This window comes from Orycteropus afer, unplaced genomic scaffold (genome assembly GCF_000298275.1).
Source record: "Orycteropus afer afer isolate SDZICR_OR568_19922 unplaced genomic scaffold, OryAfe1.0 scaffold00545, whole genome shotgun sequence".
Lineage (NCBI taxonomy): Eukaryota > Metazoa > Chordata > Mammalia > Tubulidentata > Orycteropodidae > Orycteropus > Orycteropus afer.
In genome coordinates, this window is record NW_006922132.1 from 600,336 (window position 1) to 616,835 (window position 16,500).

The 16,500-nt window shown below is 38.9% G+C and overlaps 1 protein-coding gene across 1 annotated transcript in view; it reads right to left on the bottom strand.

The window, feature by feature from the left end:
- Positions 1 to 16,500, bottom strand: part of LOC103209983 (alpha-tectorin) — a 246,120-nt gene that overhangs the window by 219,375 nt on the left and 10,245 nt on the right. The window contains exons 3-6 of the mRNA XM_042782976.1: positions 13,973 to 14,154; positions 12,393 to 12,649; positions 10,527 to 10,653; positions 1,591 to 1,707 (exon numbers count right to left, since the gene is read on the bottom strand). Coding sequence (XP_042638910.1) covers positions 1,591 to 1,707; positions 10,527 to 10,653; positions 12,393 to 12,649; positions 13,973 to 14,154 — 683 coding nt within the window. The remainder of the gene's footprint in view (positions 1 to 1,590; positions 1,708 to 10,526; positions 10,654 to 12,392; positions 12,650 to 13,972; positions 14,155 to 16,500) is intronic.

A 16,500-nucleotide genomic window follows, 5' to 3' on the forward strand; every position in this document is an offset into this window, starting at 1 on the left:
ATGGAGTTTGCCAGATGGAGTACACAGGAATCAGATCGACTACATCTGTGGAAAGAGGTGAGGAAGAAACTCAATATCTTCAGCCAAAGCAAGGCCAGGAGCTGAATGTGGAACAGATCATCAACTGCTCATATGCAAGTTCCAGCTGAAGCTGAATACAATGAAAAGAACTCCACGAGAGCCAAAATATTATCTTGATAATGTTTTGACTGAATTTAGAGACAGTCTAAAACATTTTGATACCAAAACCTAGAAACCTATTTTTGGAGGAATTTTTAAATTATATATTTACCTGTACCATACTTACTATGGAGCCTTGATGGCACAGTGGTTAAGTGGTTGGCTGTTAACCAAAAGGAGAGTGGTTCAAATATACCAGCCACTCTGCAGGAGAAAGATGTGGCAGTCTGTTCCTGTAAAGATTAGAGCCTTGGAAACCCTATGGGTGGTTTTATTCTATCCTAAAAAACTAAACTCACTGCTATGGAATTAATTCAAACTCATAGTGACCCCTACTGGGTTTCCAAGGCCATAAATCTTTATGGATGCAGGTAGATTGCCTCATCTTCCTCCCACAGAGGAGTATTATTGTGCATTGGAATTGATTCAATAGCAATGGGTTTGGTTTTTTTGGTTTGTACTTACTACATTTCCTTTTACATTTTCAGAACATTACAGGTGGTTCTCTAATAAATAATATATTAACATTTTAAAATTAGTAAATTAAAAATGACTGATTTAACACTGGGAGCTCTGGTGGCATAGTGCCTAAGCCATTTGACTGCTAACCAGAAGGCTGGCAGTTCAAACCCACCAGCCACTCCTTGGAAGGGAGATTGGGCAATCTACTTCTGTAGAGATAACCCTCTAAAACCCATGAAGCGGTTGCTAAGAGTTGGATTCCCTCATCATTTCTCTTCATCCTCAACTATACTAATTCCTTTAATATTTTCTTAAGAGCCTGTTTTCTAGACCTTTTGTCACATTTTCTAAACTGCACATTTGCCAGATCCTCCAAACTGCAGAACTTAGTATATTCTAACAGTAGATGTGACGTGAAGATAGACCAATTTTGGGGATGGGTGAAAACATGCCCCTGGAAAAGCAGATGAAAAATGAGTATGGAGTGAGAACTACTGAAAACAAATAATTACCCAGTCATTTTTAACATAAGTACAAGGTTACAAGAAATACACTGTGGAAAATAAGATAAAATAGGCTTGCTTTTGTGTTGCTTCTCCCTGTTATTAAAGTCGGGAGCTCTGGTGGCATAGTGCCTAAGGCATTTGACTGCTAACCAGAAGGCTGGAGGTTCAAACTCACCAGCAACTCCTTGGAAGGAAGATTGGGCAATCTACTTCTGTAGAGATACCACCTAGGAAACCCAAGGAAGGGTTGCTATTAGTCGAATCAACTCAATAGTAGTGAGTTGTTTTTTGTTTTATTACCAAAGTTCTCTAAGTAATAGTCCCAATAACAAATAGTTAATAGTCCCAATAACAAACTATTCAACTGTGCTCTAAAACAACAGCTCTTAAACTGCCTCAACACTCTCTAAAGTGTTTTGCCAAACTGATGAAGGATTTTTACCTGAATGGCACTTCTTCCTGTGGAACATCAACATAGTAACGAATAAAAAATCTCTCAGAATCTTCTCGCTCACCATCAGTAACAACGCTGCCATTAAGTTTGGAAACTGACGGCAATCTACAAATCAAAAATCAAAATAAAGACATTATAAAATAATAAAAATATGAATATTAAATGCTAAAAATTAAGAAATCTGAAAATCAGGGGGTTGAGGCTTAGTCTTATTCTCTTAAAATGATACATTGGCATAGCAGCTCTGCTTTGGTATGACTACTGGCATGAACTAAAATGGTATAAAATAAAAGAACTTTAAAAATTAAAGTTTCATATTTGGATATGATGCAGACCTTTTATAATCATACATCACCTTTTAAAGTAAGACTCTAGACAAGCATTGTCCAATTTAAATATAATGCAAGCCACAAATACAATTTTAAATGTTCTAATAGCCCATTAAAAAAAGTGAAAATAGGCTAAATTAATTTTAATATTTTGTTTAGCCCAATATATACAGCATATAGTCATTTCAACAGGTAAACAATGTTAAAACTAATTAATGAGATATAATATATTCTTTTCTCAAATGTTGTTGTTAGGTGCCGTCAAGTTATTTCCAACTCATAGCGACCCTATGCACAGCAGAACAAAACACTGCCTGGTCCTACGCCAACTCCACAATCCTTGCTATATACTTGAGCCCATCGTCACAGCCACTGTGTCAATCCATCTTGTTGAGGGCCTTCCCCTCCTTCATTGACCCTCCACCTTACCAAGCATGACATCCTTCTCCAGGGAATGGTCCTTTCTGACAACATGAACAAAGTAGGTGAGACAAAGTCTGGCAATTCTCGCCTCCAAGCATCCTTTCAGCTGCACTTCTTCCAGGACAGATTTGTTAGATCTTTTAGTAGTCCATGGTACTCCCAGCATTCTTCATCATTACCACAACTCAAAAGCATCAACTCTTCTTTGGTCTTCCTTATTCATGATCCAGCTCTCACATGCATATGAAGCGAATGAAAATACCATGGCTTGTGTCAGGCACACCTTAGTTCTCAAGGAGATATCTTTGCTCTTCAGCACTTGAAAGAGGTCCTTTGCAGATGATTTGCCCAGTGCTAAACGTCGTCTGATGTCCTGACTGCTGCTTCCATTGGCATCAATCGTAGAACCAAGCAATGTGAACTCTTTGACAACTTCAATCTTTTCTCCATCTATTGCAATGCTGCTTATAGGTCCACTTGGGAGGATTTTTGTCTTCTTTATATTGAGATGCAATCCATACTGCAGACTGTATTCTTCAGTCTTCATCAGTAAGTGCTTCCAGACATCCTCACTTTCAGCAAGCAAACTTGTGCTGTCATCACATCGCAGGTTGTTAATGAATCTTCCTCCAATCCTGAAGCCACATTCTTTTTCATATAGTCCAGCTTCTCAGATTATTTTTTCAGCATATAGATTAAATAAGTATCATGAAACGATACAACCCTGACACACTCCTTTCTTGATTTTACACCATGCAGTGTCCCCTTGTTCTGTTCAAATGACAGCCTCTTGGTCTATGTACAGGTCCCTCATGAATACAATTATGTGTTCTCAAATTCCCATTCTTCTCAATGTAACCCATAATTTGCTATGACCCACACAATCAAATGCTTTTGCATAGTCAATAAAAGACAAGAAAACACCTTTCTGGTATTCTTTGCTTTGAGCCAAGATCCACTTGACATCAGCAATGATATCCCTCATTCCACGTCCTCTTCTGAATCCAGCTTGCACCTCTGGAAGTTCTCGGTCAATATACTGCTGCCACCGTTTTTTAATTTTCTTCAATAAGATCTTACTTGTGTGTTATATTAATGATACTGTTCAATAATTTCCACATTCTGTGGAATCACCTTTCTTTGGAATGGGTACAAATATGGATCTCTTCCAGTCAGTTGGCCAGGTAGCTGTCTTCCAAATCTCTTGGCATAACCAAGTGAGTGCATCCAGTGGGGTATCCATTTGTTGAAACATCTCAATGGGTATTCATTCCATCAATCCCTGGTGCCTTGTTCTTTGCCAATTCCTTCATTGCAGCTTCGACTTCCTCCGTCAGTACCATTGGTTCTTGATCATATGGCACCTTCTGAAATGGATGAAGATCAAGCAGGTCTTTTGGGTACAATGACTCTGTGTATTCTTTCCATCTTCTTTTGATGCTTCCTCCATCATTTGATATAGAAACTTTCAATATTGCAACACAAGGCTTAAATTTTTTCCTCAGTTCTTTCAGCTTGAGAAATTCTGAGCGTGTTCTTCCCTTTTGGTTTTCAGACTCCGGGTCTTTGCACATTTCATTATAGTAATTGGCTTTGTCTTCTCAAGCTGCTCTTTGAAATCTTCTGTTCGTTGGTTTATCTTTTCATTTCTTCCATTTACTTTAGCTACTCTCTGCTCAAGGGCAATTTTCAGTCTCTTCTGACATCCATTTTTTTTTTTTTTTCCTTTCTTGTCTTTTTAATGACCTCTTGCTTTCTTCACTGATGATGTTCTTGACATCATCCCATAATTCTTCTGGTTTTCGGTCATTGGTGTTCAATGTGCCAAATCTGTTCTTTAGATGGTCTCTAAATTCAGGAGAGATATTTTCAAGGTCATATTGTGGCTCTAGTGGACTTGTTTTAATTGTCTTCAACTTCAAGTTGAATTTGCATATGAGCAAATTAGCTCCTGGCCTTGTTTTGGCTAAAGATATTGAGCTTTTCCATTGCCTCTTGCCATAGATGTAGCCAATCTGATTCCTGTGTATTCCATCTTGTGATGTTCATGTGTATAGCTGCCACTTGAGTTGTTGAAAAAGGTATTTGCAATGAATAAGTTGTTGGTCTTGCAAAATTCTATCATATGGTCTCCAGCATTATTTCTGTCACCAAGGCCAAATTTTTCAACTACTGGTAATTCTTCATTTCCAACTTTTGCATTCTAGTCACCAGTGATAATGAACACATCTTGATTGCATGTTTGGTCAAATTCAGACTGCAGAACTTGATAAAAAGTCTTCAATTTCTTCATCTTTGGCTTTGGTGATTGGTGCGTAAATTTGAATAATAGCAGTATTAACTGGTCTTCCCTGTAGGTGTATGGATATTATACTATCACTGATAGCATTGCACTTCAGGACAGATCTTGAAACATCCTTTGTGATGATGAATGCTACACCATTCCTCTTCAAACTGTCATTCCTGGCATAGTAGATCATATGATCGTCTGATTCAAAATGGCCAAAACTGTTTCATTTCAGCTCAGTAATGCCTAGGATATCAATCTTTATGCATTCCATTTCATTTTTGACAACTTCCAATTTTCCTAGATTCATACTTCATACATTCCATGTTCTGATTATTAATGGATGTTTGCAGCTATTTCTCCTCAAATTGAGTCATGCCACATCAGCAAATGGAGGTCCTGAAAGCTTTACTTTATCCATTTCATTAAGGGTGGTTCTACTCTGATGATGCAGCTCTTTCTCACTTGTATTTTGAGTGCCTTCTGACCTAAGGAGCTGATCTTTCTGCACTGTATCAGACAGTGTTTCAGAGTTATTCATAAAGTTGCCCAGTAACTTATCAGACAGTGTTTCTCTGCTATTCATAAGGTTTTCCCTGGCAAAATTTTTGAGAAATGGATGGCATCTTCCTTCTTCCTAGTCTGTTTCAGTCTATAAGCTGCATTGAAACCTGTGCATCATGTGCAACTCTGCTGGCATTTGAGACACCAGTAGCACAGCCTCAAGTGTCACAGCAACATGCAAGCCCCCACAGTACGACAAACTGACAGACAAGTTTATCTCCCTTAGCTGTTCGAAACCTCTCTGCCCTCAGCTTACCTGGATCCCATGGCTCTATCATCCCCAGTATTTCCCCCACTTTCTGCCTCTTGGGTGTGTGGCCTATCTCCCTCCCCTTACCTGGATCACATGGCTCTGTCTTGGTCCCCACTCCTCCCCTCCTCCTGTGTCTGGGTGCCTGCCTGTCTGCCCACCCTTTTTTCATATAATGTATTAGAAATCTGGTGTGTATTTTATACTTACAGCATATTTCAACTCAGACAAAACATATTTTAAGTGCTCAAGAGCCACACATGGCTAGTGGCTAACACACTGGACAGCACAAGTCTAGAGAGGAGTTGGTACAATTTGGTTATATAGTTCAGGAATTAAAATATATATATTCTTTACACAAAAGTACAGTCTACAGAAAACAGAGTATAAGCCCTAGTACAAGAGTTATTCTTCTTGAAAGAAAAGTGCCTTGAAATTTATTTCTTTAGTGAGATATTAATTTGTATGTTAACACTGCAAATCACTAAGGATCTGCTAGGTATTAGTTGGTCAGAATATCACAAACCTGTTTAAAGAACCACTCTTGTTTTATGGAACCTTAAAACCGACTGTTCTCCTTCCATAACTACTACAGAGAGAACAAATTACAATCCCATGATCCTTTTCATGTTAGCCAACATTATATTGCTGCTTAAGGCTCATACTAAAATAAACACTCATGGAACAGTTCAGTAGTCTGTGGCAAGCAGAGTTTGAGACAGAAAGGCAGGATAATCAGAGGAAGAAGATAACAGTAATTATTATCCATATTTAAGTTAATCTACAGTCAAAAAGAAAACATGGATGTTGCTCCCTTCTATTTTACACTAATGATACAGCCAAATTTATAGGTATCTACACTCACTTTAGGAGCTCTGGTAGTATAGTGCCTAAGGCATTTGACTGCTAACCAGAAGGCTGGCAGTTCAAACCCACCAGCCACTCCTTGGAAGGAAGGTTGGGCAATCTACTTCCAGAGTGATACTGCCTCGGCAACCCAAGGAGGGGTCATTGTGAGTCGGGGCCAACTCGACGGCACATAACAACAACAACACACTCACTTTATTTAGTTTTTTATTGTGATTTGGGTGAAAGTTTATAGAGCAAATCAGTTTTCCATTCAACAATTTATATACACTTTGTTTCATGACATTGACTATAATCCCCACAATGTTAACAGCACTCATTCCACTTTGTCCCTGTGTTTCTTACCTCCATCTGCCTTTCTTTCCTATCTCTTTTTGCCTTCTGAACTTTGTCTCTGGGCAAATGCTGCCCTTTTTTATCTCCAGTGGTTGGTTGTTCTAAGGAGTGTGTACCTCCCTGGTGTTATTATTCACCTTGTAGGACTGTCTATTGTTTGGATGAAAGTTGAAGCACAGGGGTGGAAGATGTGGGGTGGGGGTGAGAGTATGTTCAGTTTCAGACTTGAAGGGTGACTAAGGGCTGTAGTCTCAGGGGTTCCACCAGTCTCTGGTCTTTTTTATGATCTTGAGTTTTGTTACACAATTTTCTCCCACTCTATCCAGAATTTCCTATTGTAATCCCTGTCAAAGGGGTTGGTAGTGATGGCTGGGCACCATCTAGTTCTAGTCTCAGAGTAATAGAGGGTGTGGTTCATGTGGTCTATCAGTCCTTTGGACTAATTTTTTCCTCACGTCTTTGATTTTCTTTGCTTCTCTTTGCTCCAGATGGGGAGAGACTGATAGTTGCACCTTAGATAGCCACTCACAAGCTTGTAAGACCCCAGTTGCTACTCACCAATGTAGGATGTAGAACATTGCCTTTGTGAACTATGTTGTGCCAGTTGACCTTGCTGTTCCCCCTAACACTATGGTCCTGAGCTGGGCCTGGAGGCCAGTGACTCATTCCCTCAAGGTTTTTGGTTCTAAGTTTTCATAACTTTGCCCCTGGTTCTACTACATTGTTGGATATATTTGCACCACCTATAAATATATATGTAGAAATATCGTTTGTCAAACTTATATAGGTTATTGCTATGACTGTTATTTCAGGATTATGTATGTAACAGTATTTATTTCTGTTTCCTTTAACTTTTGCACTTCTCCCAGTGTCTTCCTTTGCCTTGATCATTTTGTGCTGACCTCCTCCTTACTATATATCAACTTCCCCTTCACCCAAATTAATACACATCTACCATCTAGTGGGAGCTCTGGTGGTGTAGTGCCTAAGGCACTTGACTGCTAACCAGAAGGCTGGCGGTTCAAACCTACCAGCCACTCCTCAGAAGGGAAGTCGGGCAATCTACTTCTCAGAAACCCAAGGAGGGGTCGCTATGAGTTGGGTCCAACTCGATGGCACATGACAACAAATACCATCTAGTCAGTGAATTACCTTCCCTTGTCCTCTAACCCATGATAACCACTAATGTTTCCTTCTGTGTAAAAACCTTTTCTTGACTTTTTATAGTAATGATTTCATATAACATTTCCTTTTGTGACTAACTAACTTCACTCAGCATAATGTCATACTCAAAAAACCTCACTGCCGTCAAGTCGGATCCGACTCATAAAGACCTCACCTTGTGTTTCCGAGGTAGTATCTCTATGGAAGTAGATTGCCTAATCTTCCTTCCTAAAATCCTACAGGTTTATCCATATTATCAGGTGTTTCACAGATTCACTACTGTTCTTTAACAATGCATAGTATTCTATTGTGCGTATGTACCATGGTTTGTTTATCCATTCATCCACTGATGACCACTTAGGTTATTTCCATCTTTTTGCTATTGTGAATAGTGCTGCAATGAACTGGATGTGTCTGTATATCTATTTGTGTCATAGCTCTTATTTCTGTAGGATATATACCTAGTAGTGGGATTGTTAGATCATATGGTATTTCTTTGCTATTCATAAGGTTTTCCCTGGCCAATTCTTTGAGAAGTGGACGGCCTCTTCCTTCTTCCTAGTGTGTCTCAGTCTATAAGCTGGGCTGTTACCTGTGCACCAGGTGCATTTCACTGGGTTTTAAACACCAGAGGCTCAGCCTCAAAACTCACGTCTACATGTCACCACAGTAGGACAAACCGACAGACAAGTTTGTCTTGCTGTTGGAGACCTCTTGTATCACCCCCACCTGGGTCCCTGTGGCTGACTGTACCTCTGTCTGGCTTCCTGGTTTTTAATCTCCTTTCTCCTGCTCTTCCGGCCTGCTACTCTGGGTGTCCCTGAGTTGTCCCTGGGGCTGACTGCTCCTCTGTCTGGGTTCCTGGCTTTTATCCCCTTTCTCCTGCTCTTCTGGCCTGCTACTCTGGGCGGGTCTGAGTTTCCTCTCCTCACCTAATCCCTTCGGCTGATTGCTCTTCTCTCTGGCTTCCTGGCTTTTAATCCCCTTTCTCCTACTCTTCCCACCTGCTACTTTGGGCGTCCCTGAGTTGTCTCTCCTCACCTGTAACCCTGGGGCTGTTTCAAGTGCTGAGGAGCAAGGATATCTCCTTGAGGACTAAGGTGCGCCTGACACAAGCCATGATATTTCCAATCGCCTCGTATGCATGTGAGAACTGGACAATGAATAAGGAAGACCGAAGAAGAGTTGATGCTTTTGAGTTGTGGTGCTGGCGGAGAATACTGAAAGAACCATGGACTGCTAAAAGAACTAACAGGTCTGTCCTGGAGGAAGTGCAGCCAGACTGCTCCTTGGAAGCAAGAATGGCCAGACTTCGTCTCACCTATTTTGGTCATGTTGTAAGAAGATATCCCTGGAGAAGGATATCATGCTTGGTAGGGTGGAGGGTCGACGAAAGATGGGGAGGCCTTCAATGAGATGGATTGACACGGTGGCTGCGATGATGGGCTCAAGTATAGCAGGGATTGTAGGGCTGGTGCGGGATCGGGCAGTGTTTCGTTCTGCTGTGCATGGGGTCGCTATGAGTCGGAAACGACTCGATGGCAAATAACAACAACAACAACAACATGGTATTTCTATCTCCAACTTTTTAAGGAAGCACTATACCATTTACCATAGTAACTGTACCATCTTACAATCCCACCAGCAGTGGATGAGGGTTCCAGAAGCTGTACAACCTCACCAGAATTTCTTGCTTTCTTGTTTTTGAACTTTGCTATTAATACTGAGGTGGTATCTACACTTTAAATGGAGTACCTGGCTGGTGTAAGTGGCTAACACATTTGGCTATAATCAAAAGGCTGGAGGTTCGTGTACACCCAGTGGTGCCTTGGAAGAATGGGCTGCTGGTCTACGGAAAAATCAACCACTGAAAACCCTACAGAGCACACAGTTCTACTCCAACACACAGGGAGTCAGTATGAATTGGAATCAACGTGACAGCAACTAGTGTATTTTTGTTTGTTTATTTGTTTCTGTAACAGAGAAAATAAGGATGATTAAACTAGAACTAATTCCCTACTTAGGAGCTGTGGTAGTGCAGTGCCTAAGGCACTTGACTGCTAACCAGAAGCCTGGAAGTTCAAACCCACCAGCCACTCCTCGGAAGGAAGGTTGGGCAATCTACTTCTGTCGTGATACTGCTTCAGAAACCCAAGGAGGGGTCTCTATAAGTTGGGTCCGACTCGACGGCACATAACAACAACAACAACAATTCCCTACTATATATACTTTTCTTCATGACCCAAAATAGAATTTCAAATATTCTAAGTATCACAAAGCATAAAAATAGAATAGATGTGTAAGGAAATTTTTCAGTGGTCTTTGAAGGTCACTTCACATCTTTCTCATCATATTATGTTCCTTTTCATCCAGGGTTTAGGGGTTACAGAGCAGCTTCTTCAAGCAGTCTGCTCATACTGCACTCCTCCCCATGCATTATTCCTTTAAGGAAACAATAAACTTGTTGCTGTGGAGTTGATTCAGACACATAGCAAACCTAAAGGGCAGAGTAGAACTGTCCCATAAGGTTTCCAAAACTGTAACCTTTACAGAAACAGACTGCCACATCTTTCTCCCATGGAGCAGCTCATGGATTTGAATCACAGACTTTTCAGTTAGCAATCAAGTGTTTAACTACTATGCCATCAGGGCTCCTTAAGGAAACAGTAAGGCACCACAAAAAGAAAGCTGGAGAACAACAGACCTGGCTATCACCAACTTCCTTCGCTCCTCAGTGGTATATGGCTGCAGAAGAGGAATTCCTAATAATCTCACTTCTTCAAGTTTAGGGAATGAATTTAGTTTGTCAATATCTTCCCAAGAATGCAAACCTAATTTGGGAAATACAGTGTTTTAGTAAATCCAGAAAAGCAAACAAACAGATAAACTTAGCAAAAAATTATTTTAGTTAATAAATTCTGAAATATTAAAATGTTTTAAACTAAGACTATAGAACCTGAAATTTTTCTTTATCCAAGGGAAGAGTGGAATATTTTTGTGATATAACACCATAAAAACTGCCCTATAGTGTCTACTATGCCTGTGATCCCAATGGTCAAGGAGAGAGAGCCTTATTTTCCAACATCTGCTCATTTACTTAATGACATCCAAAACTGCTTACAAAAATGTTCATTGCTGGTATCAATAAGCAGGATGTATTCCATGACTACATAATAAAAAGTGGTATGACCAACTCATTTCATTCAACTGTCCAATCATAAAAGAAAAAATAGTAATTACTGATTGGAGTTGAAACTGTCATACTCATATTTTTACCTGACAAAGTCTAATATGGGGCAAGGTCGACAGAACAGAAGTTAATTATCATCTCTCTTTCCAATTGTTCTCATTTTGAGGACAGAGAAAATCAATTCAAAATGATACTAAAAACAAGCCCCAAAACATGGACCATTGATTAAGGAAAACATGTAGCACATTAAAATTGTTGAGGCCTAAAATGAAACTCTCCCTATGACTGTAAGTAAATGTATCATTCCAGTCAATACTTGGCATTAGTAAGAATAATACTCCTGTAATAATGAAGCTGGTCAATTGTGCGACACATTAAATCCATTTCAGAGTACAACGTGGTCCCTTCCTATTTCCATCAACCTGCAGCAAGAAAAAAGGCAGAGGAGCAATTTATGAGCACTCTGGTGCATAACTATCCCAAGTCACAACCATTCTCTTCCCTTCAGAATAACATTTCCATCTAGGAGGAAGAATAGAGGTAACTCAAGAGGTACAGAATTATGAAATAAATAGTTCCCTTATGCCAAATAAATAATAACATAAGTAAGTTTTTAAAACTTATTTCCCACACTTATTAAAGCTATGGTAAGTAAAACTAAAGTTTATATATTTTTTTCAGCTGTAGGCTAGAGTTTTTGTTAGTTATGCAGTTACTTTAAGATATAGGTTAGAGTTATTATTAGTTATGTAGTTGCTTTAGGGAGCTCTGGTAGTGTAGTGCCTAAGGCACTTGACTGCTAATCAGAAGGCTGGAGCTTCAAACCCACCAGCCACTCCTCGGAAGGAAGATTGGGCAATCTACTTCTGTAGTGATACTGCCTCAGAAACCCAAGGAGGGGTCGCTATGAGTCGGGTCTGACTCGACAACACATAACAACAACGACAAGAAGTTGCTTTAAGATATATGCTTAAAAAAAATTCATTCTTGTGAAATCACAGAAAACTAAAGTGAGCATTTGAAAAGGCATAGCAGGTTGGGATTCCTCAACGTAAATCCAGATAAAATATTTGTTCTACTTGGTAATTCTTTGCATTCTTTTTACTCTGCCTTTTATTATCCAATCCATCAGTTTCATTTTACTCCTTTCACAGCATGACACCTTTAGTATATAAACTAGAAATGCTAATATAATGCTATGCCACTTAATATGTATCAGAGCACTTATGAAAATGCCTTAAATTTAGCCAATGAATAGGCATCTGCACATCACCATTGAAAAATCATCTTATAAGAAGATAGATATATGACTGAAAGAAATACTTTATCTCATGCATAAACTTAAATCTGCATGTAGAATGAGAACAAGCCAGTACTCACCTGACTTATGAAGGCTGATAGATCGTAGATTAGGAAATAACCTTGCCAGTGAATCATTAGGCTCCTCAATAGCATTTAAATGATTGTTGGCCAGGACAAGGGTATCCAGGGAAGGAAACATAACTCCTAACTTCCGTATTTCAGTCCAGTCTTGGAGGTTATTGTCTGTTATATGTAGTAGCTTAAGAGAATGACAGCAAATAGAAGGACAAGACACTGTTTCATAGTCATTAAGGCACAGGAAAAGCTCCTCCAAACTGCAGAGAAAAAAAAGGAAATATTTCATTGTTTAAAGCAGTTAAGTTTCTGCTTTGCAATTATAGTCATTCACTTAATAAATAAATAAGTACCTACTATGTGTAAGTCTTTAATAGCTGTTGAAGAACAAACATAATGATTTCTCCCTGAGCTTAATATGTAACTAGGAAGATGAACTTGAAATACATAAAACAGCAGAGAAAGATATAGGCCAATATTAAATTAATTTTGTGCTTAAATAATTAAGTGATAAACTAAGCAGTACTAACTGTAAGCACAGTAGTAGTTCATATAAGAATAAAATTGAAGTAAGAAAAACCAGGAAAAGATGCATGGCCTTGAAGGAGGGGTGAACTTGCATAGTTGAGAGGAGATAGAAGAAAATTCCAGAAACAAAATGAATAAATGTTTAGAAATGGAAATATAAGCTCCTATTTATTAAATCCCTACTTTGTATCAGGCCCTGTGCTAGGTGTTTGTATTTTTCACTTCTGCTTCTGAAAGGTAGATACAATTATTCCCATTTTATAGTCAAGGAAACTGAGCTCAAAGACCTTAAGTAGCTTTCCAAAGGTCATACGGTTAGTAACTGGAACTGGAATTTAAAAGTTCACTCTATGCCATGCTGCCTGCTGCCTGCAGTAAGGAAACCAGTCTTATTAAAGAGAGAAACTAAGCTGGAATAAGTAAGGTGAGACCAGATTCTGAAGGGCTTTGATAATTTCCATTTTTAGATAGTCAAAAAACTAGAACTTTGTATGTTTCTTTAAATTACCCCCTTTGAACACTTATGTGCATATACACTGATAGATACAAGCAAAATGTATAAAGTAATTCTAAACTGACAAGTGAAAATAAAAGTTCTCGTTTAAATTATTGAAAAGAGTATTAAAAATGTCCATTTTCCCAGCAAGCCAGCTAGACACTTAATCATCTAAGTGTTAACATATTTTAGAGATAACTATGATTTTTTTCCTCTCAAAGAAAAGGACTAATGAGGCAAAATTTTTAAATCAGGTAATCAGAAGATTCAAATGGAGAAAGGCTGGGCTGATCTAGAAGTGATAACTATTTCTCAGGGGTATTTTCTAGCCAAAAGATGATATATCCTGTATCTTGGTGCTACTCAACACCCTGAACAGTATTCCAATGGAAATGCTACCAGATTACCCTAACACCCATCATTCTAATGACTTCATTTTTCTAACCTCATTCTCCAATCTGCAGTTCTAGTATTTCTGAGATGGGAGATCAGTAGTAATTCTATGTAATAACACAGATGGCAATATAGATCCCTCTCCATCATGCTGCCTTGGGCTTACTCTGGTAGCTCCTGAAGTATCGTGTGGACTGTCTCCCAAGAAGCTTTGCTGTTGTTGAGGACAAGTTTGCGAACCCCAGAGAAGGACCCAGCACAGGTTCTTTCTAAAACCGACAAATTCAGAGGATTGGAACTCAGATTTAGAAACTCCAACTGGGGAACATTTGACACAATTTTACTGACCTAGGGAGAAAAAAAAGAAAAACACATCAGGCACAATCAGAGCTTTTAAACAGCAATCATGCTCATGAAAACCTAAGTGAGTGGGTCTCCGGGCAAAGAACTATCTACATTAGGGAGTCCTATTCAGTGATGGACCTGATGGGGCATAAGTTATTGCCAGAAATCTGGGCAAATAATTTAATATCTCTGGTGTAGTGCCTAAGGCATTTGACTGCTAACCAGAAGGCTGGTGGTTCAAACCCACCAGCCACTCCTCAGAAGGAAGGTTGGACAATCTACTTCTGTAGTGATACTACCTCAGAAACCCAAGGAGGGGTCGCTATGAGTTGGGACCAAGTCCATGGCAGTGAGTTAGGTTTAGTTACAAAATAATTGATCATTAATCATATAAAAGAAAGATTCCCTATGTTGCTGTTAGCAAGGTTTCAGATTCTGCTCTATATGATGATGCTCTCTTTGACAAATGAGAAAAAGATAGTTTAGATGACATCTTAGGCTGTAACATCCTAAGGACCTGAGACTGGGCCCTATAAATTCTCTTTCAAATCTCCTCTCTCTCATTAGCACAATATTAAGGCTAACTAAAGGTTAACTGAAGACCACAGGATAACAATTTATGTGCTCAAACCTCACTGTATAGTCAAAATCACCGCAAAAACTGTTTGTTTAGTTCAAAGAGGTACTAACTTAAAACTATTTTTACTCAAAAACAAAAAGGATCAAAAACTGCATCATGAAAGGGAAAACATGATCATCAATTCAACAATGTAGGTAGAACTCAGTAGGAAAAATAACAGATAATGAGCATTAAGGACTTTTATTATTTGCTCTGCATAGTACTAGTCTCTTTGATATAGCTTATTCCATTAAATTCTCACAATAATTTGCAATTTATATAATGCTACTTTCATTTTAATAAATGAGGAAACCTGAAGCTCAGAGATATTAAATAATTTGACTAAGGTCTTAGAGCCATAAAAGCCAAATCAGGTATTTAAAAATCAGAGCCATTGTTCTTTCCAAGATACCACAAGTAGGAAATCATCCAAATCTCAACTTCTTCATTTGAAAAGGATGGGAAATAAAATAGTATTCACTTTTTTACAGGGTTGTTTGTAGGATTAAATGAGATACCCATGTAAAACATTTAGTACAGTAAGTGGCACATCTTTTAGAAACCTGCTTCCTTACTCCACACCAATAGAATGTAAACTCCATGTAAGTAAACATAGCACTTACCTAGTTCACTATTGCATAATGTGCACCTAATATTTATTGAATGAACTCATGGCACAAAATCTTTCAAAATATATAACTATTATTAATATGATAAGTATAGTCAGGAGCACTGGTGGCACAGTGGTTAAAGCACTCAGCTGCTAACTGAAAAGTTGGCTGTTTAAACCCACCAGCTGCTCTGTGGGAGAAAGATGTGGCAATTCACTTTTGCAAAGATTTATATAGCCTTGGAAACTCTACAGAGAAGTTCTACTCTGTCCTACAGTGGTGCTATAAGTCAGAATCAACGCAATAGCAATGGGTTTGGTTGTTTGGTTATGGAATGAACTATTATCTTAAGCTTGGCTGTACATCAGAATCATTAGCTGAACTTTAAAAACAAATTGTCGGGCCCCACAATAAACTATTGAATCAGAAGCTTCACAGGTGGGACAAGCTTCAGGTCTGAAGCCCATTTATCTGTTTCTTTTCACAGCTCCATAGGTAATGCTAAAGGACACTCAGAGCTGAGAACTATGGGTAGAAAGAAAAAGAAATCTGCACTTCAAATCAGATCTTCTGTGTACCGTCCAGCTCAAGAGCTCTAAAATCAGTAAGCAGTCAATCAATTACAAGAAGGTTCAGAGAAGTATGTCAGAGGAAATGGTCCTTACATGCACTGTTTCATCTGTTCCACAGACTAGCTCTTTGAAGTGGGTGCCATTTTTATCCTCACTTTACAAATGAAGAAATGAGCTATCTTTTAGAGAATAAGCACTAGGATTCAGTTTAAAATGTTCTTCTACTACCAGTAAAGAATTTATATCAGCACATATCCTTGCTTAATCTCTTTCATGATCAAATGCAGCACATGTTGTGAGATAGACGGCTAGGCTTTAGACTTTAGTCTGTGGTCACAATACAATTAAAATCTCCACACCAAGACCATTTCACCTCTTTCAAGGACAAAAAAAGATAAGGCAGATGTGATAGTTGAAGATCTGTCAACTTGGCTGGACTTCACTTGTGAGTGTTGTTTCTCATGATGGATCACATGACTATGTCCTAAGCGGCCGGTCAGTCTAGGGGGAGTTTCTCCAGGGGTGTGGCCTACCTGTAATACTATCC